The 27,782-nt window shown below is 37.9% G+C and overlaps 1 protein-coding gene and 1 pseudogene across 2 annotated transcripts in view; both read right to left on the bottom strand.

Moving 5' to 3' along the window:
- TWSG1 (twisted gastrulation BMP signaling modulator 1) overlaps positions 1 to 27,782 on the bottom strand; it is a 72,969-nt gene that overhangs the window by 14,626 nt on the left and 30,561 nt on the right. For both annotated transcript variants that reach the window (XM_058692700.1, XM_058692701.1), the window contains exon 3: positions 21,823 to 21,922. In XM_058692700.1, coding sequence (XP_058548683.1) covers positions 21,823 to 21,922 — 100 coding nt within the window. The remainder of the gene's footprint in view (positions 1 to 21,822; positions 21,923 to 27,782) is intronic.
- Positions 3,896 to 6,027, bottom strand: LOC131490388 (gametocyte-specific factor 1-like; annotated as a pseudogene).

The raw sequence follows: 27,782 nt of genomic DNA, 5'->3' as shown, positions 1-27,782 counted from the left end.
CCATTCATCTCCCTCCACCCTTCCTCTTCATCACTAACATTGGGCCATACTGATCTGTTTTCAAACTTGGATCTTTAGCCACTGCACTTAAAACATATTTTGATATATTAAGTGGTACACATCAATCTTTTGTTAATGATGGTTAACTAAAGTTACTGATTTCTAAAGCTTGTTGGAGACAGACTCTTTTTAACTCTAAAAAATTAGAACTTTCCAGTACTGACAAAAGGAGGAAAAAAAGCTCTTTGAGACTTATCATTCACCTGTTTTCCCTAAATGAAAAAAAATTATTAAAAGATGCCTTCTACTCTAAGTAAAAGTAAAATTATTCTAAAGGTATCTTGGATTCAGGAGTACTTGGGTGGCACAGTTAGTTGGTTAAGTGTCTGACCTTGGCTCAGGTCGTGATTTCACAGTTTGTGGGTTTGAGCCCCACATTGTGTGTGCTGACAGCTCAGAGCCTGGAGCCTGCTTCGGATTCTCTCTCTCTCTCTCTCTCTCTCTCTCTCTCTCTCTCTCTTTCTCTGCCTCTCCCCTGCTTGTGCTCTCTCTCTCTCTCTCTCTCTCAAAAGTAAACAAATAAACATTAAAAAAATTAAAGGTATCTTGGATTCTGTTTATTATACTTTTATAAAATAAAATGTCTTTATTGGAAGTATGTATGAGGAATATTCAACTTTAGAAAGAGGTATGGGTGGTATAAAGAAGGGAGACATTTCATATATATACTTTCTTATGTTGTTTGAATTTACTGTATGTAAATAGTAATTTTAGTTTTTAAATTATATTTTAGAGGAAAATACATATGTGTTAATAGTAGTTGATATCAAAGGTCCTTCTTTTCTATATTTTCCTAAAATTCAACACAGTACTTTCACCTTAAATGACGTACTTAGATGTGCAAAATTGTTGCTTCCTTAGGAGTTTTCTTTAAAAAACTGAATATATTTCAGATTTAAAAAAAAGGATAGATTTGAATAGCAGTTCCCAAAGAACAGTCTAAGAACTTTGTGGAGTCTCCAGGATCCTTTCAGAGGAATCATACAGTCAAAGTAATTTCACAAGACTTCGTTCATTTGTTTCACAGGTCTGATGTCAGCACTGATGACACAAAAGTAATGATGAGCAGAACATTTGGCAACTTAGCTTGAATCAAGGCAGTGGTACCAAACTGTTATCAGCAGTCATTGTGTTCTTCACCACCAAATACAGTTTTAGTTTGTTTTTAAAGGCTCATTTCACTTAAGACAATGCTTAATGGAGCAAATAAAAATTATTAGTTTCATTAAGTAGAGATCCTTGAATACATGACTTTTTAATATTCTGTGTGATGAACTGGGAAACATGCAAAAAATACTTGCTGCATACTTAAGTGCAATGCCCGTCTTGAGGAAATAGCTTATTTTTTAAATTTTAAAAAAATTAAAAAAAAATGTTTATTTATTTTTGACAGAGAGAGACATAGCATGAGCAGGGAAGGGGCAGAGAGAGAGAGGGAGACACAGAATCCGAAGCAGGCTCCAGGCTCTGAGCCGTCAGCACAGAGCCTGACGCGGGGCTCGAACTCACAAGCTGTGAGATCATGACCTGAGCCGAAGTCGGATGCTCAACAGACTGAGCCACCCAGGCACCCCGATTTTTTTAACTTTTATTTATTTTTGAGAGACAGAGAGCGCGAGTGGGGAAGGGGCAGAGAGAGAGGGGGAGACACAGAATCCAAAACAGGCTCCAGGCTCTCAGCTGTCAGCACAGAGGCCAAAAAGGCCACTGGTGAGACAAATAGTGACTGAAACTGAGAAACAGGGACATGCGTTGTCTAGAGCAGCTTTCCTTAATCTTTTAGAACTCATGCCCTGTTTTCATAAACATAAAAATCCCACCACCATCTGTCCTCTCACGAGTTGTCATAGCGATATGATGCCTTTCAATGCAGACTCAACACATATTGCCTAGTAGGGCAGAGACAACATTAGGAAGGGCCATAACAATGTAGTCTAAGTATGCAGTTCTCAGATGGTCTGGCTAAATCCAAGAGAAAATTTGGAGTTCACAGAATACAGCTTTATGCCCAAGCCCAATTATCTACAGAGATCATGAAAAATTAATAGTTGTAAATACCTATTAAGTCCAACATCATATACTAGCTTAAAAGTGACAGTTATAATGGCTACAAATGAAAGCTACTGTGTTGTACGATTTTAGAAGGACACCAGCTTTGCCTTCATCTTCACAGGAAGCTGAGTAACACATAATGTGTAACATACAAGAAGTAGTACAGCAGAACAGGTCACAGAGCACGGACTTGAAAACCAGACTACCAGGCTTGAGTCCCAGCTTTCTTTCAGACTAGTTGTCTAACCTTAGGGAGGTCATTTAAACTCTCAGATGTTTCCTCAAGGAAACATCTGTCAAACAGATGAAGGATAATAACATTCTCATACTCCTTAGGTTTGTTGTAAGGACCAAATTAATACATGGAAAGTACTCGACATATACAGATGTTATATAAGCATTAGCTATTAGTTTTTTAGAAAGTATTCCTTGGCTGACTAGTAATCCAATTTGGACACTGCTACACTGACTTTTTAAAAAAGAATTAAGAAGTGTTCCACTAGACAAAACTCTTTAGGGAGTCATATAGTATATATGGAATGCATGGTCTAAGAATCAAGACATCTTGAACTAAAGATGCACTAATTAACTATAATTAATTCATTCAACAGCAGAATCTCATCTGATCTCTCCAAATTTTACAATATCAACAAAACTACTGTCGTTTGTTTAATTCACTGATAAACATTTTAAACTTAATTTTTTTTTTCTTTTTGGTCTAGTGAGCAGGGGATGGGGAGAAAAGGAAGGACACCTCTTTCTGTAATTACATGCTCCAAAAGTGTCACCTTCTCATTAAGGTTAAAGGAATGCATTGCGTGACCGTAAAACCATGCTGGAAAAAGTGTGAATGCGTGACCTTGAGATGATAGGGAAGGTGGTCAAAGGTGACGCCACTTTAACATGTAACTTCCTCAACAACCAGGAATGCTGCCGGGGTCCCAGCCCACCAGACTAGGTAGCCCTTGGTGCTAGCACCCAGCCGTGTCTCCGACTTGCTGGCACACCAGAGGGCCCGAGACATCTTTGTGGAAGGACTTTGAGAAGGAGAGGCGTAAGGCTACAGAGAGAAGTCAGTCCCTCTCCCCGCCACTGGTACTTCGCCTTAGGAATACAGTAGGCTGTCACTTGGGTCAAAAGCATAACCGTGGCGAGGAGCAGGGAGAGAAGGAGGATGGTTACAAAGAGGAGGAAGAGGAGGAGGGGAAGAGGGAAACAGGAGGGGGAGCGGAGGAGGTGGGGTGGGAGGGATAATTTTTTTTTTGTTTTAACAATAAATCTTTATTGAAAGACATTAAAGACAGAAAGATATTAAGTAGAAAGCAATACCATTCTTATGGGTAGGAAGATTCAACATTAAAACTATATTAACACTCTGGGGCATCTGGGTGGCTCGGTCGGTTAAGCATCCAACTCTTGATTTTGACTCAGGTCATGATCTCATGGTTCATGGGATTGAGCCCCGCATTGGGCTCTGCACTGACAGTGTGGAGCCTACTTGGAATTCTCTCTCTCCCTCTCTCTCTGCCCCTCTCCTGCATGCATTCTTTCTCTCTCTCTCAAAACAAATAAATAAACTTAAAAAAAAAAAGCTATATCAACACTCCAAAAATGTATCTGTAAATTTAGTGTATGTCCAACAAAAATCCTAAAGTTTCTTTATGTTGACATGAATAAAGTCTCTTTATTTTGAGAATTAGATGCATGAATAAAATTTACATAAGATCATATTGTCCATGCTATTTTCCTCTGTAACCTATTTTTTAACAGACTTTTTTTTAAATCTATGTTGATGCTTTATTTGAAATAGTTCTTCTGAGTTTCAGGGTTCTTTCCTGCATCAAATGAATGAAAGTCAAAGCAGGGAGGAAAACAGAAAAAGGTACTTGTCAGTTTGAAAGTCACAATTTACCTTTCTATAATTAGATTAGGAGGGAAAAAAATGAAGAACCCATTGGTAGCAGGAAGAAGCAAGAGTATTCTAGGGTCTGGCATTTGATGAAATAGATATTCAGTTACTGTTCATTGTCATTGTTTTTCCATGGCAGAACATACAGCAGAGACTTGGGAATACACATGCCTGAAGCCAGGTTACTCTTATATTCCATAACTATGTTGCTTGCAGGGCTGTTGCTGCCACAGTAGTTGGCTGTGCCCCAGACAAATGGGGTGCTGGTCTGTTCCCACAGATCTTTATCCCAGTCTTCATCGCAAGGAGGGGCACTGCCAGGTGCTCTCGGCCAGAGTCTCTTGTCCAAGGTTCCTGGTTTGGTTGACAACATCCTGCTCAATACGACTTTTATCGTCACAGCTTGATATATAGTGGCTGATTTCGGCCCGAGTAACCGGTGGCGAGCATTGAAGGGACAAGTAGCCAATTTGTTTGCGACATCAGGATGATTATTTCTGCACTTGGTAAGATGATTATTTCTGAAGGGACAAGTAGCCAATTTGTTTGCGACATCAAGATGATTATTTCTGCACAGGAAGATTATTTCTGCACTGCAGGCCCTGATCTGGTGGTTTTTATCATAGGGGAATTATAATAGCTTCTCAGCGTCCAGGGAATTGATGTAAGTTTCTTCCATGTTGGAAATGAAGCAGCTGAATCCAAGTGCTGGTTGAGACACACTCTTCCCAGAGTCACTTTCTCTTAACAGACTTTTTTAGAACAGTTTTATGGAAAAATTGAAAAGACAGTACAGAGTATAACTAATACCCCTACACTTAGTGTCCCCTATTATTAGCATCGTATATAGTATGGTACTTTTGTTAAAATTAATGAACCAATATTGATACATTATTATTAAATAAAGTCCATACTTTTTTCAGATTTCTATAGTATTTACCTAATATCCTTTTCCTGTTCCAAGATCCCTTTTAGGATGTCACACTCTGTTTAGCCATTATGTCTCTTTAGGCTCCTCCTGGCTGTGGTAGTTTCTCAATTTTACTAGTTTTTAATGACTTTGACAGTTTTGAGTAGTACTAGGCAGGTATTTTGTAGAACACCCCACTTTTAGAATTTGTCTAATGTTCTTCTCACAATAAGAGTCAGGTTATGGGCTATTGGGAGGAAGGCTACAGAGGTAAAGTGCTATTTTCGTCAAATTAAATCAAAGCTACACACTACCAACAAGATCTATGGCTTCTGATGCTGACCTTGACCACCTGGCTGAAATAGTGTAAGATTTCTCCACTGCAAAGTTACTCTCCCCCACCCTGCCACCACACCATTTAGAGGGAAGTGACTATGAGCAGCCCAAACCTACGCAGGGTGCAGTTCTGCTCCAGCTTCTCGAGGGCAGACCATCTACATAGTTATTTTGAATTCTGCCTTGGAGATCTGTCTCTTCTCTTCCACTAATTAATTTATTTAATCAAATATTTATATCAGTGTAGACTCATGAATACTTATTTTATACTGTTAGTTATGATCCAGTATTACTTTATTTTGTTGCTTATTTTTAGCCACCAGGACACTCACACATCAATCAATATGGGTATCTTTTTTTTTTTTTTAGCACTTCCTTATCTTTTGGCACTATAGTATGTTCCAGGCTTATCTTCTTTATTTCCTGCCTCAGTGTTAGAACCAGCTGTTTGTTTCTCCAAGGAGTCTGGCTCCCTATTCTCTTATTGGAGAATGATATTAGAAACCAAAATCTGAGTGCAAAGTGTGCTCACTGTACTGGAGCAGGATACCCTTTTAAGACGTCTTTTTAGGGGCGCTTGGGGGGCTCAGTTGGTTAAGCGTCTGACTATTGATTTGGACTCAGATCACAATCTCATTGTTGGTGAGATGGAACCACGTGCTGGGCTCTGTGCTGACAGTGTGGAGCCTGCTTGGGATTCTCTCTCTCTGCCCCTCCCCTGCTCATGTTCTCTCTCTTTCTCAGTGATGAGGGAACAAAAGGCAAGCTGACACTCCCACCCCACCCCCCCACCCCCCACCTAGATGAGATATGTGTGATATTCCTTGGGGACTCCTGGCTGCCCAAGAACACAGGAAAGGGAAAAAACAAATGGTTAACTGATAGAGATCATAGACCTGCAGGACGTAAGTCTCCATCACTCCTCCATAGTGATGTGGGAATCAAAGGCAGAAGGAAATGGCAGATAGAATTAAATTTCCTTGTAACCTGTAGCCCACTGACAAATACTTGAGGCTGGCAGAGTAAAACTTTTCTCCAGGAACTCCCTACTGTCTTAATGCTAATGCTTTGCTAGAGGGAAAACAACTATCACTTGACAATAGCTAGGGCTCCACTATCCTGTGCGTCTTCTTTAGCATATGAAAATCTCACTGGAAACTTCCCCCTGGACTTGACCTCCCACCAACTCCATAGTATATAAGCAGTCTCTCCTCAAGGTCTGGGGCAGCTCTTCCTGCCCGTGGATCCTGTTCCCGTGCTTCAATAAAATCACCTTTTTGCATCAAAGACGTCTTCAAGAATTCTATCTTGGTCATCAGCTCTGGACCCCATGAACCCCACTAAACCTCATCATCAAAATAAATACACTTAAAAAATTTTTGTAAAAGATATTTTTAAAAGGCAGAAGATATATAGGACATACACTACAAACAAACTCAAAAGTTCTTTCTTGGATAAGGAAGGTGAACTATGCCCATGAGTGACTTTAAAAATCGTTTAAATGAAAGCAGGCCCCTTGCTTTGTCTGGGGCTCATATACAAATACAAAAGCAAAATAACTTCATAATGCAATTCCCAAACCTGCTTTTATGACAACTGAAGGGAATTTTAAATAATAAGCAATTTGGTCTAGAAATGTGAGACCAATTATCATTTCTAAAAATAATAGTCCAATGGGTATCACAAAAGAGAATCCTTTTCTTTTAAAGGTTAATTTAGAAAAAAAGGTATAGTTATGAAAAAAAAACTTAAATAAAAAACAATTACCTAACATAGCTTTATTTTGGAAAAAAAAGGTAATTGAACTTGTTCCTGAATGTTATTATTCCATGACTCATATTTGATATATGTAACAGATTACAGTGCGTTGAAAGGAAAGACAAGGATATTTAATGACCATCTTTGAAGAAAATTCACTCTAAGTAAGCAGCTACTATTACTAACAGAAAATTGTGACTGGAATCATTTTGGAATTAGCCCCTGGGCTATTTGTCACATGGATAAATTAAACTCAGTTTTGTTACTTATTACTTTCTAAATCAATAAATCAGCTTTAAAAGTGAACTCTGAATAGGCACATATGACTTTAGTCTTCAGTGTCCTTAAGTACTTGTTGGGTAACAATTACAAACATCAGAGCCAAGCAAACATCATTAAGCAAAATAAAACCAAGTAAAAAAAAGCCTATGTTCCTTGACATATCAATTCTGGCATATGTATTAAATCAAATGCAACACTTAAAATGGTTGGATTTGATGGAAACCATGATGTATCTAAATAATATGCATTGTTTTCTTAAATACTCTGAATATTTTAAAAGGAAATGGAAAATGGAAATTTTCCATAAAATGGAAAATCATATTTGTCAGTAAGGATTTAAAAATAAGTGTTTACTGTAGGATACAAAATTAACACATAGAAATCTGTTGCATTTCTATACACTAATAATGATAAAGCAGAAAGAGAAATTAAGAAAACAATTCCCTTTATAGTTGCATCAAAAAGAATAAAATACCAAGGGATTAACTTAACCAGGAAGATTAAAGACCCGTACTCTGAAAACTGTAAAACAGTGATGAAAGACATTGAAGAAAACACAAATAAATGGAAAAATAAACCATGGTTGGAAGAATTAATATTGTTAAAATGTCCATACTACCCAAAGCAATATACAGATTCAATGCAATCCCTAACAAAATACCAATAGTATTTTTCACAAAACTAGAACAAACAATCTTAAAATTTGTATGGAACCACAAAAGACTTCAAAGAGCCAAAACAATCTTGAGAAAGAAGAACAAAGCTGGAAGTATCACAATCCCAGATTTCAAAACATACTACAAAGCTGTAGTAATCAGAACAGTATGAAACTGACACAAAAATAGATGCATAGCTCAATGAAACAGAATAGAGAGCCCACATCTATATGTCAATTGATCTATAAGCAAAGGAGGCAAGAATATAAATGGAGAAAAGAAAAGTTTCTTCAATAAACAGTGCTGGGAAAACTGGAGAGCTACATGCAAAAGAATGAAACTGGTTAGCTTCCTCACAAAATATACAAAAATAAACTCAAAATGGGTGAAAGATCTACGTGTGAGACCTGAAACCAGAAAGCTCCTAGAAGAAAACACAGACAATAATCTCCTGGACATGTTTCCCTTAGCAACATTTTTCTAGATATGTCTCCTGAGGCAAGGGAGACGAAAGCAAAAACAAACTAGTGGGACTACACCAAAATAAAAAGATCTTACCCAGCAAAGGAAACCATCAACAAAAAGGCAACCTAGTGAATGGGAGAAGATATATAAATAATATAACTGATAAGGGGTTAATATCCAAAATATATAAAGAACTTATACAACTCAACACCTAAAAAACAAATAATCCAGTTTAAAAATGGGCAGAGGACTTGAAGAGACATTTTTCCAAAGAAGACATACAAATGGCCAAGACACAAGAAAAGATGCTGAACATCACTAATCATGAGGGAAATGGAAATGAAAACCACAATGAGATATCACTTCCCACTAGTCAGAATGGCTACTATCAAAAAGACAAGGGGCACCTGAGTAGTTCAGTTGGTTAAGTGTCCGACTTCAGCTGAGGTCATGATCTCATAGTTCGTGAGTTCGAGCCCCACATCGGGCTGTGTGCTGACAGCTCAGAGCCTGGAGCCTGCTTCAGCTTCTGTGTCTCCCTCTCTCTCTGCCCCTCCCTTCCTCATGCTCTGTGTCTGTCTCTCAAAAATAAATAATAAACATTCAAAAAAAAATTCAAAACAAAAAAAAGAGCAAGGTGTTTAAAAAAAAAAAGACAAAAGGGGCACCTGTGTGGCTCAGTCAGTTAAGCATTTGACTCTTGATTTTGGCTCAGGTTATGATCTCATGGTTCATGAGATCAAGCCCCACGTCACATTATGTCTCTCCCTCTCTCTCTGCCCCTCTCCTGCTTGCACGTGCATGCTCTCTCTCTCTCTCTCTCAAAATAAATAAATAAATAAAGACAAATAAATTTAAAAAAAGACAAGAAATAACAAGTATTGGCAAGGATGTGGAGAAAAGGGAACCTTCATGCACTGTTGCTGGGAATGTAAATTGATGCAGCCACTGTTGGAAACAGTATGGAGGTTACTAAAAAAATTAAAATTAGAAATGCTATATGATCCAGTAATCCCACTTACCGGATCAAAGAAAATGAAAACACTAATTCAAAAAGACACGTGCACCCCTATGTTTATTGCAGCATTATTTACAATAGGCACAATATAGAAGCAACCCAAGTTTCTACTGGTAGGTGAACGGATGAAGAAGAGTACTACATATACACAACGGAATATTAGCCATAAAAATGAATTGCAACATGGTTGGACCTAGATGTTATTATGCTAAGTAAAATAAGTCAGAGAAAGACAAATACCATATGATTTCACTTATATGTGGCATCTAAAAATCAAACAAACAGACAAAAAAAATCAACAACAGACTCATAAACACATAGAACAAACTGATGGTTACCAGAAGGGAGGAGGACGGAGGGACGGGCAAAAATAGGGGAAGGGGAATGGTAGGTACAGGCTTCCAGTTATCGAATGAACATGTCACAAAAGGACGAATGATACAGCATAGGAAATATAGTCAATGGTATTTTAATAGCACTGTATGGTGACAGATGGTAGCTACACCTGTGGGGAGCAGAGCTTAATGTACAAAGTTGTCAAATCACTATTTGTACACTTGAAACTAATGTAACACTGTGCATCAACTACGCCTCAATAAAAAGTAAGTAAATAAAAATTAAAACAAAAACACGATAACATAGGGTAGGGACCTAAAGTCATTTATTTTCACCCAAGGCACTTTGTGCTGTACTCTAACTTTATTTATGTCTTCCTGAACTAGGAATATAATTTGACCATACCTAAAAATAACTAAAAATGGGGTACCTAGGTAGCTCAGTAGGTTAAGCATCCGACTCTTGGTTTCAACTTAGGTCATGATCTCATGGTTTGTGAAACTGAGCATCAGACTCCATGCTAACGGCATGGAGCCTGCTTGGGATTCTCTCTCTCCCTCTCTTTCTCAGCCGCTCCTACACTCTGTCTCTCAAAAAACAAATGAACAAAAATAACTAAAAAACCCCAATTTCCTATACTAGTATTTTGGTTGAACTCTTAGCACATATATGTTCTTTAATATTAGAAAGTAACATGCTGGTATGAAGCAAAAGAGAAATCTGTGTGGTAGCCAATGAGTACACCTAGATCTGATCTGAGCTACAAAAGTCACAGCTATGGGTGCTGGGCTGGCTCACTTGGTTAAGTCTCCGACTTTGGCTCAGATCATGATCTTGCAGTCTGTGGGTTCAAGCCCCATGTTAAGCCCTGCACTGACAGCCCAGAGTCTGGAGCCTGCTTTGGTTTCTAGATCTTCTCTCTCTCTCTGCCCTCCCCCCACCTGCACTCTGTTTCTCTCTCCTTCCCTCTCTCAAAAATAAACATTAAAAAAATTTTTTAAATAAAAAAAGGCACAGTCATAACAAAAAGCGTGGATGCCCCAAAAGGGAGAGGCCAAGACCCAGTGAAGTTAGTACTAGAACTGTGGCCGTGAATTCAAAGCAGAGTTCAAGGAATTCATAAGGCAAATAAAGGAGAATTACAGAAGAAACATGTGATCTACAGGGTGGCAGAGCCTATCTTAAGGCTCAAGGTTGTGTTCCAAGTATCAAGTGCATAGCTGTCTAATCTTGTTTTCCTGGGTTTTGCAGGTGCTGCCTCTTACCTAACAGGTCCCACCTTCTTTTGCAGTTCTCTTAGGCTTTTCTCTCACCTGGGTGAGATGTGGTATCTCTGAAATAGGGTGGCATTTATCTTTCAACAAGTTTTTGTTGGTAAGCAGTTTTTCAGCAGGCTTCCCAGCCTCGTCTTGGAACATATAATATTTTGTTTTTGTTTTTTTTTTGAGAGAGAGAAAGAGTGTGAGGAGAGGGGCAGAAGGAGAGAGAGAATCCCAAGCAGGCTCTTTGTCCAGCCTGGAGCCGTATCTCAAGACCTTGAGATCATGACCTGAGGTGAAATCAAGAGTTGGACGCTTAACTGACTGAGCCACGCAGGCATCCTGTGTTTTTTTGTTTGTTTGTTTGTTTTGTTTTGCATATAATAGTTTCATTAAGTACCGAAAGTGGCCTCAGTATCAGAAAGAATCTAGTGTTTCCAAATCAACATTATCAAAACAGTACATCACTGAATTCCAGTGTTCCATGAGACATATTGAGTATCTCACTTGTTTAAAGTGTTCAAAGAGGGGCACCAGGGTGGCTCGGTCAGTGAAGCATCCAACTTTTTTTTTTCTTTTTAATGTTTATTTTTGAGAGAGAGACACACAGAGTGTGAACTGGGGAGGGACAGAGAGAGGAAGACACAGAATCCAAAGCAGGCTCCAGGCTCTGAGCTGTCAGCACAGAGCCAACTCGGGGCTCGAGCCCATGAACCATGCCCTGAGACAAAGTCTGACACTTAACCAACTGAGCTACCCAGGTGCCCCTGTGTCCAACTTGATTTTGGCTGAGGTCATGATCTCACAATTTATAGGATTGGGCCTGTGTGGGAGGCTTTGATAGCATGGAGCCTAATTGGGATTCTCTCTCTCTCTCTCTCTCTCTCTCTCTGCCCCTCCCCTACTTATGTGCTTTGTCTTTCTCTCTCAAAATAAATAAATAAATAAATAAACTTAAAAAAAAGTGTTCAAAAATGAAAAAGGTGATGGTTGCTATGTTTTTTCTTCATTGGTGAAAGTTACTCATTTTTTCTTATAATTTAACATTGGTCATGAATTCAATTTTTAAATGCACATCAAACACGGCTCAAAGTTAAAATTTCTTAAAGGAGTGTGAAAATTAATAAAGAAAACTTCACATTTTATTCAGGAGGCCAGAAAGGAGAGCTCTCACACCAAACCACTCCTTACAGCCCATGGCAATCCCTATAAGAAGAAGCCTATACTTTGCTACCCCAGAAGGAGAAGGTTTTCTTCTCCCCCAGCAATGGCCCAGATAATGAGAGACTGTCTCAACTCAGCCAGTGAGAAGCCACTGCACTTTCAACTCTTAGTTTACTCCAGCAGACTTTTTGTTTACAAGAGTACCCCCAACACCTCCCTGTCCTCCAGACAAGAGTGTTCCTCTCCTTTGTTCTCCACACTTGCCTATGGTTTTGCTGTAGCTTGCATGTCCCAAATTGCAATTCTCTGCTATTCCCGAATAAACCTCTTTTTGCTTGCAAAAAAAAAAAAAAAAAAGGATAATTTTACTTTTTTGGTTTAAGTAAAGAGTCTATTATATTACACATCATTTAATAATTTTCTAAAATGCATTTTAAACCACTATGTGATACTGTATGATTCCATTTATGTGAAATTATAGAACAATAGTTAGGCCCACTTGTTTTTGCTGCGCATTATTCTAAAAGTACAGGCTAATGCCAAATCCAGAATATAAAATAGAGCATTTCATTTACACAAAAACTTAATATTGTCAATGGTCTGTTTCTGTACTTTAGGGCAAAAAAACACAAAAAACGAAAAACAAAAAAACTCACAGAAAACAAAAAGTAGCCTAATTAATGAAGTCAGCATTCTTTGTGTTTAATATATTAATAACTTTCGGGAGAATCAGTTTTTTTTTTTTTAACGTTTATTTATTTTTGAGACAGAGAGAGACAGAGCATGAACAGGGGAGGGTCAGAGAGAGGGAGACACAGAATCGGAAGCAGGCTCCAGGCTCTGAGCTGTCAGCACAGAGCCCGACGTGGGGCTCGAACTAACGGACTGCGAGATCGTGATCTGAGCTGAAGTCGGCCGCTCAACCGACTGAGCCACCCAGGCACCCCAAGAATCAGTTTTCAAGAGCTAAGCCTGTGTGGGAAGTCTCTTGCACGTCGAAAGGGAAGAAAAGAATCCTCTTATCAACTGTAGTGTGTACACGTGTACACTTGAAATTAATATACTCTGGGTAGAAGAACGACGGATGGATGCCGAACCTTAATAGATATTAAGATATGTACAAGGCCTCTATAAATACAACAATGTGGTTTTCTCCAATTTTTTTAAAGATTTTATTTTTAAGTAATCTTTCCATCCAACATGAGGCTCAAACTCACAATACCAAGAATCATATGTGCTACTGACTGGGCCAGCCAGGTGCCCCAAAACAGTGTGGTTTTGATGCACGAACAGACACAGAGATGGATGGCATAGCAGAGAAAACCCAGAAATAAAGCAAAGTGCATATGATAAAGGTGGCATCTTAAATCAGTGGGAGAGAGCCTTTTAAATAGCTTTATGCCTTTATAAATAATATTTAAATAAATAGTGGTAGTTATTTGAAAAAGAAAAAACTGGATCCATAGTTCATACATAAACCAGGGTGAATTCCAAATGTATTAGGCAGCTAGATGTAGATAAACAAATAAAACCATACAAGTATTATCTGGGAGTACAGGGAAATCCTGATTATGACTCAAAATCTAGAAACAAACACTGATAGAGTTGACAACATAAAATAAAAAACTTTTCAGGGTAAAAAATAACGAAGAAAGTTAAAATACAAATGATCAGCTGTGAAACAAAATTAAAATTTATAACACAGATGTTGGGGTTATATACCTAATATATTTTTAAGCTTCTAAATAATGAACAAAAATACCAATAATCTAGTAGCAAAATGGGCAAAAGATATGAACAAACAATGCACACAAAAATAAATATAAATCATCCTTGGGGCGCCTGGGTGGCGCAGTCGGTTAAGCGTCCGACTTCAGCCAGGTCATGATCTCGCGGTCCGTGAGTTCGAGCCCCGCGTCAGGCTCTGGGCTGATGGCTCGAGCCTGGAGCCTGTTTCCAATTCTGTGTCTCCCTCTCTCTCTGCCCCTCCCCCGTTCATGCTCTGTCTCTCTCTGTCCCAAAAATAAATAAAAAACGTTGAAAAAAAAAAAATTAAAAAAAAAAATAATAAATAAATAAATATAAATCATCCTTAAGCATATGAATAGATGCTCAATCTCACTGGTAATACGAGATAATGAAATTTTAAAAATATACCATTTCTTACCTATCAAATTAACAAAAATCCAAAACTTTGGTAACAATAGCAGCAAAAGTTTGACAACATAAGCCTTTGGTAATGTTGTAAGGGAACAGGTGTTCTGTTATATTGCCTTCACGAGAAACCAAATGCTACAGCTCTTTTGGAGGAGAATTTGACAATATCTAGCAATATTACATTGACTTGACTACACAAGATTATTCATTATAGTGTTGTTTGTAATGGTAAAAGATTAGAAATAACCCAATGTCCCTCTATCAACAAATGAGTACATAAAATGTTGGGGTTCTATGTAGGTAGCCAAAACAATATTAATATGAAAGAAGTTCCAGGATATTCAATTAAATGAAAAAACAGGGGTGCCTGGATGGCTATTTGGCTAAGTGTCTGACTCTTGATTTTGGCTCAGGGCTTGATCTGTTGGTTCCTGAGTTCGAGCTCCACATAGGGCTCTGCCCTGACAGCAGGGATACCCTCTCTAACCCCCTCTCTGCTCTTCCCACATGCTCTCTCATTCTCACTCTCTTTTTCAAAACAAACAAACAAACAAACAAACAAACAAACTTTTAAAAAATGAAAAAACAAGAGGGGCGCCAGGGTGGCTCAGTCGGTTAAGCATCCGACTTCAGCTCAGGTCATGATCTCACAGTTTGTGAGTTCGAGCCCCATGTCAGGCTCTGTGTTGACAGCTCGGAGCCTGGAGCCTGCTTCGGATTCTGTGTCTCCTTCTCTCTCTGCCCCTCCCCAACTTGTGCTCTGTCTCTCAAAAAATAAATGTAAAAAAAAATAATAAAAAATAAATAAATAAATAGAAAAAAGCATGAAGCATAATGTTTTATGTAACAAATGAATATTTTGCTTAACAAAATATGAATGCCTATGAAGGTTTTAAAAAATGGTTATAGATAGGATGAAACCATCCATCCCAATTTCCTTGCGCCAATTCAAGTCAATTCAAGTTCAGGTTTATCCTATTGCCCTAGTTTAATTCTCAAAAATGTCCTAGTTTCTAGGTTTTGATTGAAGGGTGCCTGGGTGGCTCAGTTGGTTAAGTGTCTGACTCTTGATTTCAGCTCAGGTCATGATCTTGGGATTGGTGAAATTGAGCCCTGCACAGGGTTACAGGGTTGTGCACTGACAGGACCCTGCTTGGGATTCTTTCTTTCCCTCCTTCTCTCTCTCTCTCTCTCTCTCTCTCTCTCTCTCTCTCTCTCTCTCAAAATAAACTTTAAAAAATATTGTCCTAATTTGGATAAAAAATTATGTGGTCACCTTGTCTATAGTTGAGGGAAGGAATAGAGTGGAGGTGACAGAGATGGAAATGAGCCGTTTTGCCACTGTTATATACATTTGTCTTTCTAATTGTGTAAATATTTTACATAATCAAAGCACAAAAAAATTCAAAAAAGGAAATAAACAGAGGCACCTGGGTGGCTCAATCAGTTAAACCCCTGACTCAGGTCATGATCTCACAGTTCATGAGTTTGAGTCCCACTTCAAGGTCTGTGCTGACAGTGTGGAGCCTGCTCAGGATTCTCTCTCTCTCCCTCTCTCTGCTCTCTCTCTCTAAAATAAATAAATAAACCTTAAAAAAAGACAATAAACAATCTCTAAAAACTGAAAACAAATTAACGCAAATGAACCTAACTTTATATCAAATTGGTCACATAACCACTCACAGAAAATTACTCTGACTTTGGAAGGCAGTATTTGGGCTTACATCCTCAGTGTATATGCAAGGACAAAGCAATCTTAACTGCCACTTAATAGTCTTGTTGATGTATTATAAGTCATTCTATTAATGTTGTCAGAAACCAAAAATCTCAGCGTGGAAGAGTTACAGATGTAAAATCAAAAGAAGATCCTGTCACCTTAAATTTGAATTGGCAATATTACTACAAACTCAAAAAGGTTTTCCCTTGTAGCTATTTATTAGCTCTGCCCATGAAAAAGGACTAGTAAAAAGCTAGTAATAGCAACATGTACTCCTATTGCCAAGACTGTGGTCTCTACCTACCATTTTCTTCTATTGGAAACCAAAGACCCCCAGGGAAATGGCTAATTCCATAAGTGAGGCAGAGAATGTATAACATGAGCCTGGGACAGCCTGTCTGAAGCTAACAAAAAGGACAGAAACCATATCAGAAGGACTCAAGAACCAAGTTGAAGAGGTTCCTACTAATCAAAGATGAGACAATTTGAGCAAAAACTATAATGACAGCAACTGATTAAAACACTAAACATATTAGAAAAGTCATGAGTTTACAATGATACTTAAAACATCCCCATCCCTACAAAACCTACCAAAAAGCAAAGCCAAAATGTATTAAATGCTATTGGAATTTGCTAGCGCATGAAGTCAATACTCTAAAAATGAACAAAGATGGAGAATCACATATTTATTTCACATTTCACTTATATATCTTTTATTTCAGGGTAACCAAAGGACTGTAGTAGATGTAAGAAAGTTCTATACAGAATAATTCCAGCTAATAAATGCAGAAGGAAAGATAATAATAGAAGGTCATTATTTAATGAAACTGATAATGGCAAAGGTTGTATCAGTTTGAAGGGTGAAACTACAAAGTGAAAGCCTGATGGAAAACTTCCCACAAAAGGATCAGATTTTCACCATCTGAACCCACCAATTGTTTTGAACATGACTAAAAGCAGGACAACCAGATATTATGGAGTATAATTTACCACTGTATTCCACCCTCCTTAACTGAGCCTGAATCTAATCATTCTTTAGATCTAATCTTCAATCTATAGGAAATAGGACAAAAAAACCAAGTCAAATAAATATGAGAGGCAATCAGTCAAATCCAAAATGTGATATATTTTCCATCGTAACTCACTAGTTTCTTCAACAAGTCAATGGAATTTTAAAAAATTTTGTTGTTGTTTTAGTTTATTTTTTGAGAGAGAGAGAGAGAGTGAGTGAGTGAGTAGGGGAGGAGCAGAGAGAGGGGGACAGAGAGAATCCCAAGCAGCCTTCACACTGTCAGTTCAGAGCCCAGTGTGGGGCTCAAATTCATGAACCATGAGATCATGACCTGAGCTGAAATCAGGAGTTGGAGGTTTAACTGACTGAGCCACCTAGGCACTCCAGTCAATAGAATTTTAAAAGGTGATGATGAGGGAAGGAAGAATTATTTTACCATACATAAGAAACCTGTTTAGAAACATAAGAAACTCGACAGCTTACTACAGTAAGAGGACTATGGACCTTGAGTCGACTAAAACAACTATAAACAACATTTAGTCAATTAGGGCAATCTGAATATGGACTGGGTATTAGGTGTTAAGGAAGTATTTCCTGGTTATTATAGATGTGGTAATGACGTTGTATTGTGTAAGAAAAATTTTTTTTTTGCGATGAATAGGTAAGGTACTTTGGAGATGTAGTGAAATCACTTCATAATAGTCCAACAAAAAAAAGGTGGGGGGTGAGAGATACAGACAGATGAAGGAATGGATGAAACCAGTATGGCTGCCAAAGCTGGGGAGCAGGTACACAGAAGTTCATTGCACTCTCTATTTTTGTGTGTATTTGGAAAAGTAAAAACAAAACAAACACTAAAACAAAACAAAACAAAACAAAAGCTGTAGGTAGGGATCTATGATACTCAAACCACAGGATTTGAGGAATGTGTTGAACAGCAAGGATGAAAATGAGTTGTGGTGGTTACCCTTACGGCAACTTAAGAGAAAATCCAGAAAGAGAAACGAATTCTCTTATACAAGGTTGCTGGAGAGAGCCTGCTAGACAAAGTATGTGCTAAAGGTCCACAGAATGAGACTCTAAGGGAAGGCTGCACTCTAATTTGGGTCCTCTCAGAGGCCTGTGCCCCACCCATGAAAAGTATGGGGAGTGTTTCAGTTAAGAAGAGAGAAGCGGCCACAGGTTTACAGAGGACATCACAAGAGCCTAGTGTGGAAGAGAACTGCCTGTAAGGAAGAGAATACTGCTGTACAAAAAGAACTAGAATATGGAAATGTTCTCCTAGAGAGCAGAAAGATTAACTGATTTTTATTTTAAATTTTTTAAGTTTATTTATTTATTTGGGGGAGAGGGGCAGAGAGAGAGGGAGAAAGAATCTCAAGCAGGCTCTGCACCATCCTGTTGCGGGACTTGGACCCACGATCATGAGAACATGACCTGAGCTGAAATCAAGAGTCAGACGCCCAAATGACTGAGCCACCTAGGCATCCCAAGATTAACTGAATTTTAAAGGAAAGGTTAAGTTATGTTATGAACTCAAGGTTCAAAACTAGTTATTAAATCCTTAGGGGTAAATATTACCTGTTTTTAAATGGGAACTAGCCCAGAAGCATACCAGTTGCTTCTAGAATTGTAGAGGTATGACTGTGTATAAGTACTCTTTCTCAGTAGAAGAATTACAGAACTCTTTTCCTAGAAAAGAGGCTTTTCATATTAGTGTCTAAATGAATGGAGGTGCCTGGCTGGGTCAGTTGGTGGAGCATGAGACTTTTTTTTTTAAGTGTCTATTTATTTATTTTTGAGAAAGAGAGAGAGAACAAGCAGGGAGGGGCAGAGAGAGGGAGCCACAGAATCTGAAGCAGGCTTCAGGCCCTGAACTGTCAAGCACTGAGCCTGATTTGGGATTCGAACTCACAAATTGTGAGATTATGACCTGAGCCGAAGCTGGACCCTTTACTGACTGAGCCACCCAGGTGCCCCAAAGCATGAGACTCTTGATCTCCAGGTTGGGTGTGAAAAAAATCTTTTAAAAAGAAGATTAATGGCACTGTTACCATTGTGTGATGTGTAAAACACACAACACACATATACACACACACATTATTTTAGGCAATGCTAAAAGTGTACTTGTGTATTTAGTATCCATGTTAAATTAAATGCTTATATATGTATTTAGGGGTTAAAGGACTTGTTTTCTCTTTTCTACTTTCATTGTACATTAAATAAACTTACATTTAACGTCCTAAAATAATTCAAAGCTTCTTTTTTCCCCTAACAAAGTTTAAAAAATTATGACCATCAAGGACATAAACTGTCCATCTTGGGAGAATAATGCAGTAAGAACTCGTTTATCTGATAGTCGTAAAACACTGGAGTACCTTCTATGTACCAGACACTATACTAGCTGTTAGAGATACCAAGATGAATCTAAGATGACAGAAGAAAAGACACCTCTGCCCCAGTTCTCTCAGAATTCACTACAAAACAATAAGGAAAAACAAGAAAGTGAAACACTAACTCCATCTTGGAGGAACCTACGAGTTCAATGTAGGTTCAATGTAGGTTCCTTGGAGGAACCTATGAGTTCAACGTACAAGTTCAATGTGGCGGAGTAAGCAGTCTCCCTCACAGGCAGATATGTGGACACCACAAAATTCTAGGAAGACTCAGGAGTTGCAGGCAAACAAGTAAGGCAGAAGCAAGCTTATTCTGAGAATAGTTATGCCTCCAAATTGGTCCCTGCCTCTCTTCTCCCACAACTGTAGAAGATGAGACAGTTTATTCCCTAGAGAAATTAAAGCAACGAGGCCTTGGACTGGGAATACCAAAAATTGTAGAGGGTGGAGATGAGGGTGGAAAGAAAGAAAGAAAGAAAGAAAGAAAGAAAGAGAGAGAGAGAGAGAGAGAGAGAGAGAGAGAAAGAAAGAAAGAAAGAAAGAAAGAAAGAAAGAAAGAAAGAAAGAAAGAAAGAAAGAAAGGAAGGAAGAAAGAAAGAAAGAAAATTATAGCATGCTTTCTGAATACTGACATCACCCCTCAGGACCCCAGAACATTTGAAGCCATATCACCCACTCCTACCCCAGACCAGACACTCAAAGATTCTTCCCTGAAAAGCTGTATGATCCCAAAGAGAAAAATCTATAGATCCTCAGGCAGAGGGTTCCTCAGTGAAAAAGACTGCAACCATCTGAGAGGGAGGCAAACTAGATTCCATGCCCTGTCTATGAGCACAAGGCTCCTGATTAGCATTATTAGAGTACCTAACTTATACGTATCAATAGATGGCCAAGGATCAGCAGGCATTTGAGGAAATGGAAACCATGCAAAGAGCAGAAGGGAAAACTTCAACAGCAACTGACTTCCATAATTAACAGTCCCAGAAAGATAAAAAAATATCTTATCTATAGAACAAGAAAAATATGCTCCCCAAAAAGGACAAGCAGAGAAGGGCTCTTGGAAATCAAAAATGAAAGCCAAAATTTCAAACACTAATATGAAGTTTAGAAGATTAAGAAATCATTTAGGAAGTATACTTCAATACAAAAAGACAGATAATAGGATTGCCCATTTAATAAATGAGTTTTCATACTATCATGCATCAAACTAGTATGTAACACTAATTTATTCAATGAATTGCTAAAGTAATTACTGATTTAACTAGAAGTAGTGATAAAACTATCCTGGGAAGAAGATAAGAGATACGAGAGCTAAATTATCATCTACCATAATAAGAAGTCAACTAGTAGTTTCTAAATTCAAAGAATCAAGAGAACAGCATAAGGACATTATTTAAAATTATGGAAATAACATAATACCGAAGAGCCAGAAGTTGTTGTCTCTGATGCAGGAGATCAAAGGTTTGGGAAGAAGACGCCAGGGGGTTGTTTAAGTACAATGTGCATGTACCTTAGGTATGTGCATACATCCCACTTTGATAAAAATAGAACTTAATTTTAAAAGATCAGCATGACACCATCCTTGATCTGAAGGAGTTTATACTGTTGGAAGAGACATGCAAAACAATCATAGTAGCACGCAATACACAACTCAACAGAAGCAGACAATCTGAACAACATAGTGGATCTTATCTCAGTCAAAAAAAGGGTGTTTGTGAGACAAGGGGACACCTGAATGGTGGTTTCAGAGGATGGAAAAGGGTTCACTGGTTGGAGAATGATGAATGTTTCCCCTGTCAACAGTCTACACATGTAAGTTTTCTTTCTAAAACCGCAAGTGATAACATTCCATAAACACACTTTCATACACCTTGCTTTTTTTTTTTTCCCACTTAATACCTCTTGGAGACCATTCCTCAGAAAGCCCTTAAAAAAAGCTTTCAGTTTCTCAAGGATCTTTTACTGAAGTCTTACATAAAAGGAAGATAACCTATTTTTAATATACTAACTCCTAATTTCAATTGCAACTACAACACATGCTTCTTATTAAAAATTCAACACTATGAAAAATTAAAAATAAAAAGTAAAAACTTTTCCATTGTTCTTCCATTCCCACTTCCCCAAAATAAGCACTTTGAATTTCCTTCCAGACCTTTTTCTATAAAAATAAAAATGCACATACATGTAAATACTATTCAACTAACGTTCCATGCATCTACTACAGCTTATATTCACACTAGTCTATACACATAAAATACACTTACGTTATTTAAAGTCTCTTAAAGTCAAGGATTCTGTGATGAGAAACTTTAAACTTTACTGCATGTCAACTTACCAACGCAATCACAACACTCATCCCAAAGGGTCCCAAGACATAACATACACTCCTTACAGCAGGAACAATTCCCTTCTCCAGGTCGGCACTGGCAGAGCTCCTGGAAATAAGATAGATGTTCAAACTTAAAATTTCAAACAACCATATTTAAAACTGTTAGTTTTTTGCAACAACCCCCCCATATATGCATGTATAGTCATTTACTCTTCACACAATTTTTTATTCAAGATCATTAACTGTTTGTAAGAACATAAATATCTACAATGTCAAGTAGATTTATATTTTCTTTTGGATGCATTCAGTGATCTATTTTGGATGCTTTTATCTTATTGTGAAACCAAAGAAAACCTTTTACTTTATAACCCATTACTTTACCCCCTACACTACCTTGAAAAATAGTTCAGTACAAGCACAAAACCTGCTTTTCAGCTATTAGACTCATTGTATAAATTAAATGAATAGCCAGCTTGTAGCAGGAGCTGTGCTTTCTCAATACGTGGAGTCTTTCAAAAACTGCTATTTTTATTGACCTACAACATATTAAAAGAGTGTGCTTGGTGCAGCAGACTATTTAAAAGAAGGCAGCGATTATTTCCTCCCTATGTCCACCCACCCTCTTTGCAATGTAACTTTGCAGCTCTTCCTATCAAAGGACAGTGTCTATTTCCAGACTAGCTTTAATCAGCAGAATTTGGTGGAAATGACATCGTGTGAGTTCTGAGTCTGGGTCTCCATGGCACTTAGTGCTTATACACCTCCTCTTAGAACTTCTCCCAGCTGCCATGTGTAGCCTGGAAGAAGGCCACATGGGCAAGTTGGTCCATTGGACGACTTCCTCTCTCATCCAGCCTCCAACCAACCAGCAGCTGACAATGGACATAAGAATGAGACCAGAAAAACCATACAGTTGATATGGGCCCAAATGGCCAACCCACAGAAATAGGAGCTAAACAAATGGTTACTGTTTTAAGCCACTAAACTTTGGAGTCATTTGTCACTCCACAAAAGCTAATTAATACAGCTTGTTTCTCAAATGAAGCTCCCAGGTAATTCCTCTAGCCCCCTTGCCACCAGACAAGCACTCCTAAACAAACCCAACGTAAAGAGAATTCTGTAGCCACCATTGCCTACTTAGCTTTCCCTGGCTTATGAGATACCATATACATTTTTATTTTTATTTATTTACTTATTTTTGAGAGAGAGACAGAAGGTGAGCAGGGGAGGGGCAGAGAGAGAGGGAGACCCAGAATCCAAAGCAGGCTCCAGGCTCTGAGCTGTCAGCACAGAGCCCAACGTGGGGCTCAAACTCACAAACCATGAGATCATGACCTGAGCCAAAGTTGGAAGCTTAACTCACTGAGCTACCCAGGTGCCCCAAAGATACCGTATACATTTTGAAAAAAATTGAACATAGCACATAATATTCATTCCTATTAAATTCATCTTATTACATTTCTAGACTACTGGAGTCACTCCAATGTTCTAGTATGACATGATTTTTTGCACCCTTGATATTTAATTCCTTTTTTCTTCTTCTCTAAAATTTCCCTAGCTATTTCACAGCATTTTCGGCAGTCGACACTTGTACTATTTTCTAACTAATTAGAAAATTAGATTAGTTTGATCCCGATGTATACCTGTGACCTGATGATACATGCAAGTAGTAGTATTTTAGTTCTTCAAAACTCTGTACAATCAAGCTGAATTCATTTACTGCAGACCTTCGGTAACTTTGCTAAGTCTATTAGAAAGAAAAGGACTAAAAGGGAAGGGACTTCCTGAAAAGTACAGATGCTTCACCATAAAACTGCGATGCTTGATCCAGAAAAGCTCAAACATACTTGGAAATTTAGAAAACCAGAGTTGCCAAAGATCTATTTTGTGACTGGTTTCTCCATAAAAACCTGTCTGTCCTGTCTTTGGAACAAGAGAACATTTTCTGAGTACACATGGTGCTTTTAGGATACTTTTTGTTTTTCAGTTTTAGAAAGCTTGCCACTTAGTCACAAGAAATAAAGCTTCTTTCAAATATTAATTTACATTATACATAGTGTCCCTTTATTCTCTAGTTGCTTGTATTTACATTATCTATTTAACTCAGGAGAAGCAAACTAGAAAGTAACAAATTTATTCACAGAATAAGTCTCTCCTTTTTCTATCTATCGAAGCTTCCAAATAGCTTATTAAATGAGTTACTGTATATCATGCTAAATAATGCAGAAATGAATGTCAATGCAATGGCATCCAGTCTGAGTCATTCGAGCGTTCATTATGCCTTTTTACCATCAGGTATCTGCAAGGTGTTTTCAATTGGAATGAAAGGGTGGTGATACTTTAAGATTACTGGGAACTAATGGAAGGTTAAAACTAAGGCCATTTAAAAGTCGCTTCAACTTGCCTGGATTATGTAGCCCTCAAGATTAAATCTATTTCATGCCCTCTTAATAGATGCTTGTACTTTTACATGTCAGTGTAATGGAATAATGTACTCTAGCAATATGCTTAATGATTTATAATTTACTGATAGAATATAAAGGGCTATAGGAAGCTAAGACATGAGGGAAATAACTTGAAGATAAGCTTTATTTCTGCACTATTAAAATAACAAAAGTGCAGGCTAAGACTTTCTTGGTAAAAATTACTGCTAAAACTGGTTGAATGCCAGGTAACAGTACGCCAGCTAATATTTTCCTTTCTTTCCATTTTACTACAGAAACGATTGAAAAATCCTTGCCTTAATAAAACAAACTTACCCACATAAATTAAGACATTTTACAGAGAAAATAGGCCTCAAAATATACCAAAACATCTCTATTCTTCATAGCTCATGTCAGCATTCTTTTCAGGAGACTGAAAACTAAGGAAAATGAGATCACATCCTCAAACCAACCTTTTAGTCAGCATTTGCACCTTTTCAATTTTCAAACAGACAATTTCTTATTTTCCAGGAGAAAGTTCCAGGCAAATTTAATATATGGCATTTATGATCTCAAAAACCTCACTGTAGGTCAAGAGAGCAAACATATATGGAAACCGTTTGCTTTATGACTATTGCTAAGTCAAGAAAAAAATAGCAATGAATTTCCATGTGTAAATCATGATGAATAACAACCATGTGTGGCTCACCAAGCAATTTATTCCTTCCTAGTCACTTTACATGTCTTCCAAAATCACATTATTGAATGTTTGGTCATAAACATCTTTGGAAATGTACACTGTAATTTTCTTTACAGCACAAGAAAACTATGGTTAGGATGAATGTTTCTAAAAAAAAAAAATGCTTCTAACGTGCTTTGAACCCAAGTATTGGAAATACAAAAGAAAAAATATCAACTCAGTATGTAACTGTGATGAATCAAGGATCACAGAAAACCATTAAAAATTCCTTTTAAATTAAGCAGTCTCACTCATTTAAAAAGAAACGTTTAGCTTTAACAGTTTTAGTTATGAAGACATAAATGAATCTTCAGTAACCAGAAAAGTTTTCCTAAAGAGGCTACAGTAAAGATAACAAAGATGCTTTACGAAAATTTAAGTATTTTGGGGTCACCTGTGTGGCTCAGTTGGTTAAGCATCTGACTTCAGATCAGGGCATGATCTCACTGTTTGTGAGTTCGAGGCCAAGAGGCACATATCCTGCTTGGGATTCTCTGTCTCCTTCTCTTCCTGCCCCCCACCCCCTCAAAATAAATAAGTAAACATTTAAGAAAAAGAATTTTTTTAAGTTTATTTACTTGTTTAGAGAGACAGAGTGTGAATGGGGGAGGGGCAGAGAGAAAGGGAGACAGAATGCGAAGCAGGTTCCGGGCTCTGAGCTGTCAGCACAGAGCCCCACGCAGCTCCAACTCACCAACCCTGAGATCATGACCTGAGCCTGAGCCAAAGTCCGACGCTTAACTGAGCCACCCAGGTGCCCCAAAAAATTCTTTAAAAAATTTTAAGTATTTTTTTAAACTATAAAACACTGAAAAATATATACTAGAGAAGGAAAAACACCCAAGCTTCACCCACTTTGGCAAATTCCTACACATTTCTAGCAAAATAATGATTGTATGCTCTGCTGATCTAAAAAAATAAGCATTTCCCTCTCATAAAAATCCGTCAACATAATTTAATAACTGCATAACAGTATATTCAAAATTCAGAAATAGACCTTAAATCCCGATCCCTTCCACATCTGTTCACTTTTTTTTTTAATTTAAAATGTGTTGTTTTTAAATGCCTGCCAGGGGGTGCACTGGGGCTGCTCTGCCGCCTGTAGCACCTCCAGAGCCATGCGGCAGCTTGGCCTGGGCCTGGCTCGTCAGACCCAGACACCTTGAATGACCCCACGTGTGGGTCGAGGAGGTGGAGAAGGTCCAGGTCTCGCTGTAAACAATGCTCCTAGGAGCCAGTGCACAGGCAGGTGCAGACGCAGATGTATGTGGTTGGGTACCGCCTCTCCGGGGGTCCCAGTTTCTTATTCTTTATCAAAAGCTTAATCACTATCTTCTATTTTTCTATTATTTTAAAGTCTCTGGTACTTAAGTAGAAAATATGGTTGATTTTTGAGATGTGGAATTTTTCTGTTTGGACTGGGTGTTTATATATTTTACTAACCTTACTTGACCAAACTTGAGTACCACTCAGTTGAATGGAACATGTGATCACAGCCTAACGCAAAGTTCACAGAAGTTCAAAATAAAGACTGATTCAGTGCTTCCACTTGTTTACTGCTACTACCTACCCTAAAGTTCCTAAGCAGGTTTTATGTAACACTAACAGGCACTGTGCTAATAATCATTTTATATGCATTATCTCAACTCTCGTAAAGCCCCTTTCAAGGCAGTTATTATCCTTATTTTTAAAATAAGAGTATAAAATTTGTATATCGTTTCCTTAGTAAGAAGCTGAGATTTGACCCCAGTTTTGGTTATTGCTTTTTAAACATTGCAATGAGAAATACAAAGCTTATTTCTTATTAATTTAGCATTTCAATAATTATAGTTATTACTTTCTTAGAGAGAATGAACCCATAATTAAACTTAGATAATCCTTTAGGTTGTTTAATCAAAGGCATTATTATATCTTTCACTCTCTACCCGAATACAATTAGAAGTGCTATTGCCCAAGTTTAATCATTGTTTGTAAAGGTAAAGTAAGTATCACTGGCTAAGAGTTGCAAAACCAGTGAGTTGGAATTTAATACTTAATTCTTTTGTTGCTTCAGCTCGTTAATGACCATATCATCTGCTTGCCTACTCTGCAAGTCTTGGAGAAAGTGTGGATGTTGCTCATGGCACAGATGAGAAGGCTGAGAAGGGATAGGTTAGCAATTCTTCTGAGTTCCCACCACGGGGACACTGACATCAGGTCTTCTGACCAGGCTGTTCTACCGGCACTGCTCTTCCATGCTAGAGTGAGAGTAACATGGGATAAGACATCTTTTCTCTGCGTGAAGTACTGTGCTAGATGCTACGTATAGTAATCACATTGTTCAGTAAATTTAGGATAGAAAAAAATCAAAACTTTATACTAAAGGGGAAACAGAGATGTATACATTTGGGCTATCCTATATTGACCAGCATGAGTGTTCAGCCAGAATTTGATAAGCTGCTTGAAAACTTTATATGAAATGAAAATCTGGCAGGATGAAAAGTTTTGGGAAAGAGTCTAATAATTTAAAATTGAATTTTATTACCTTTGTATTAGAAAAATCTTGGATATCTCAGAGAATTTCAAATCTTTGAATGCCAGAATTCAGAGATTTTTACACAATTATTCGAGCAAGAGTCAATCAAGTCTACTGTCTATACCATAAAGGTTTTGGTGAGATCTTAAACTCTGCAAAATAAACAGGGAGAGAGGGTAGTATTCATCTAAGACTAGACTTGAAGAGGTAAGTTCATAATTTCATGAACTTCCAAATTTCCAGGCCAGCAGTGAAAGCTAATAACTCGAGGAAGAATCTTGTTTATATT

Source organism: Neofelis nebulosa, chromosome 11 (assembly GCF_028018385.1).
Source record: "Neofelis nebulosa isolate mNeoNeb1 chromosome 11, mNeoNeb1.pri, whole genome shotgun sequence".
Taxonomy (NCBI): domain Eukaryota; kingdom Metazoa; phylum Chordata; class Mammalia; order Carnivora; family Felidae; genus Neofelis; species Neofelis nebulosa.
This window is presented reverse-complemented; position numbering and strand designations above follow the sequence as displayed.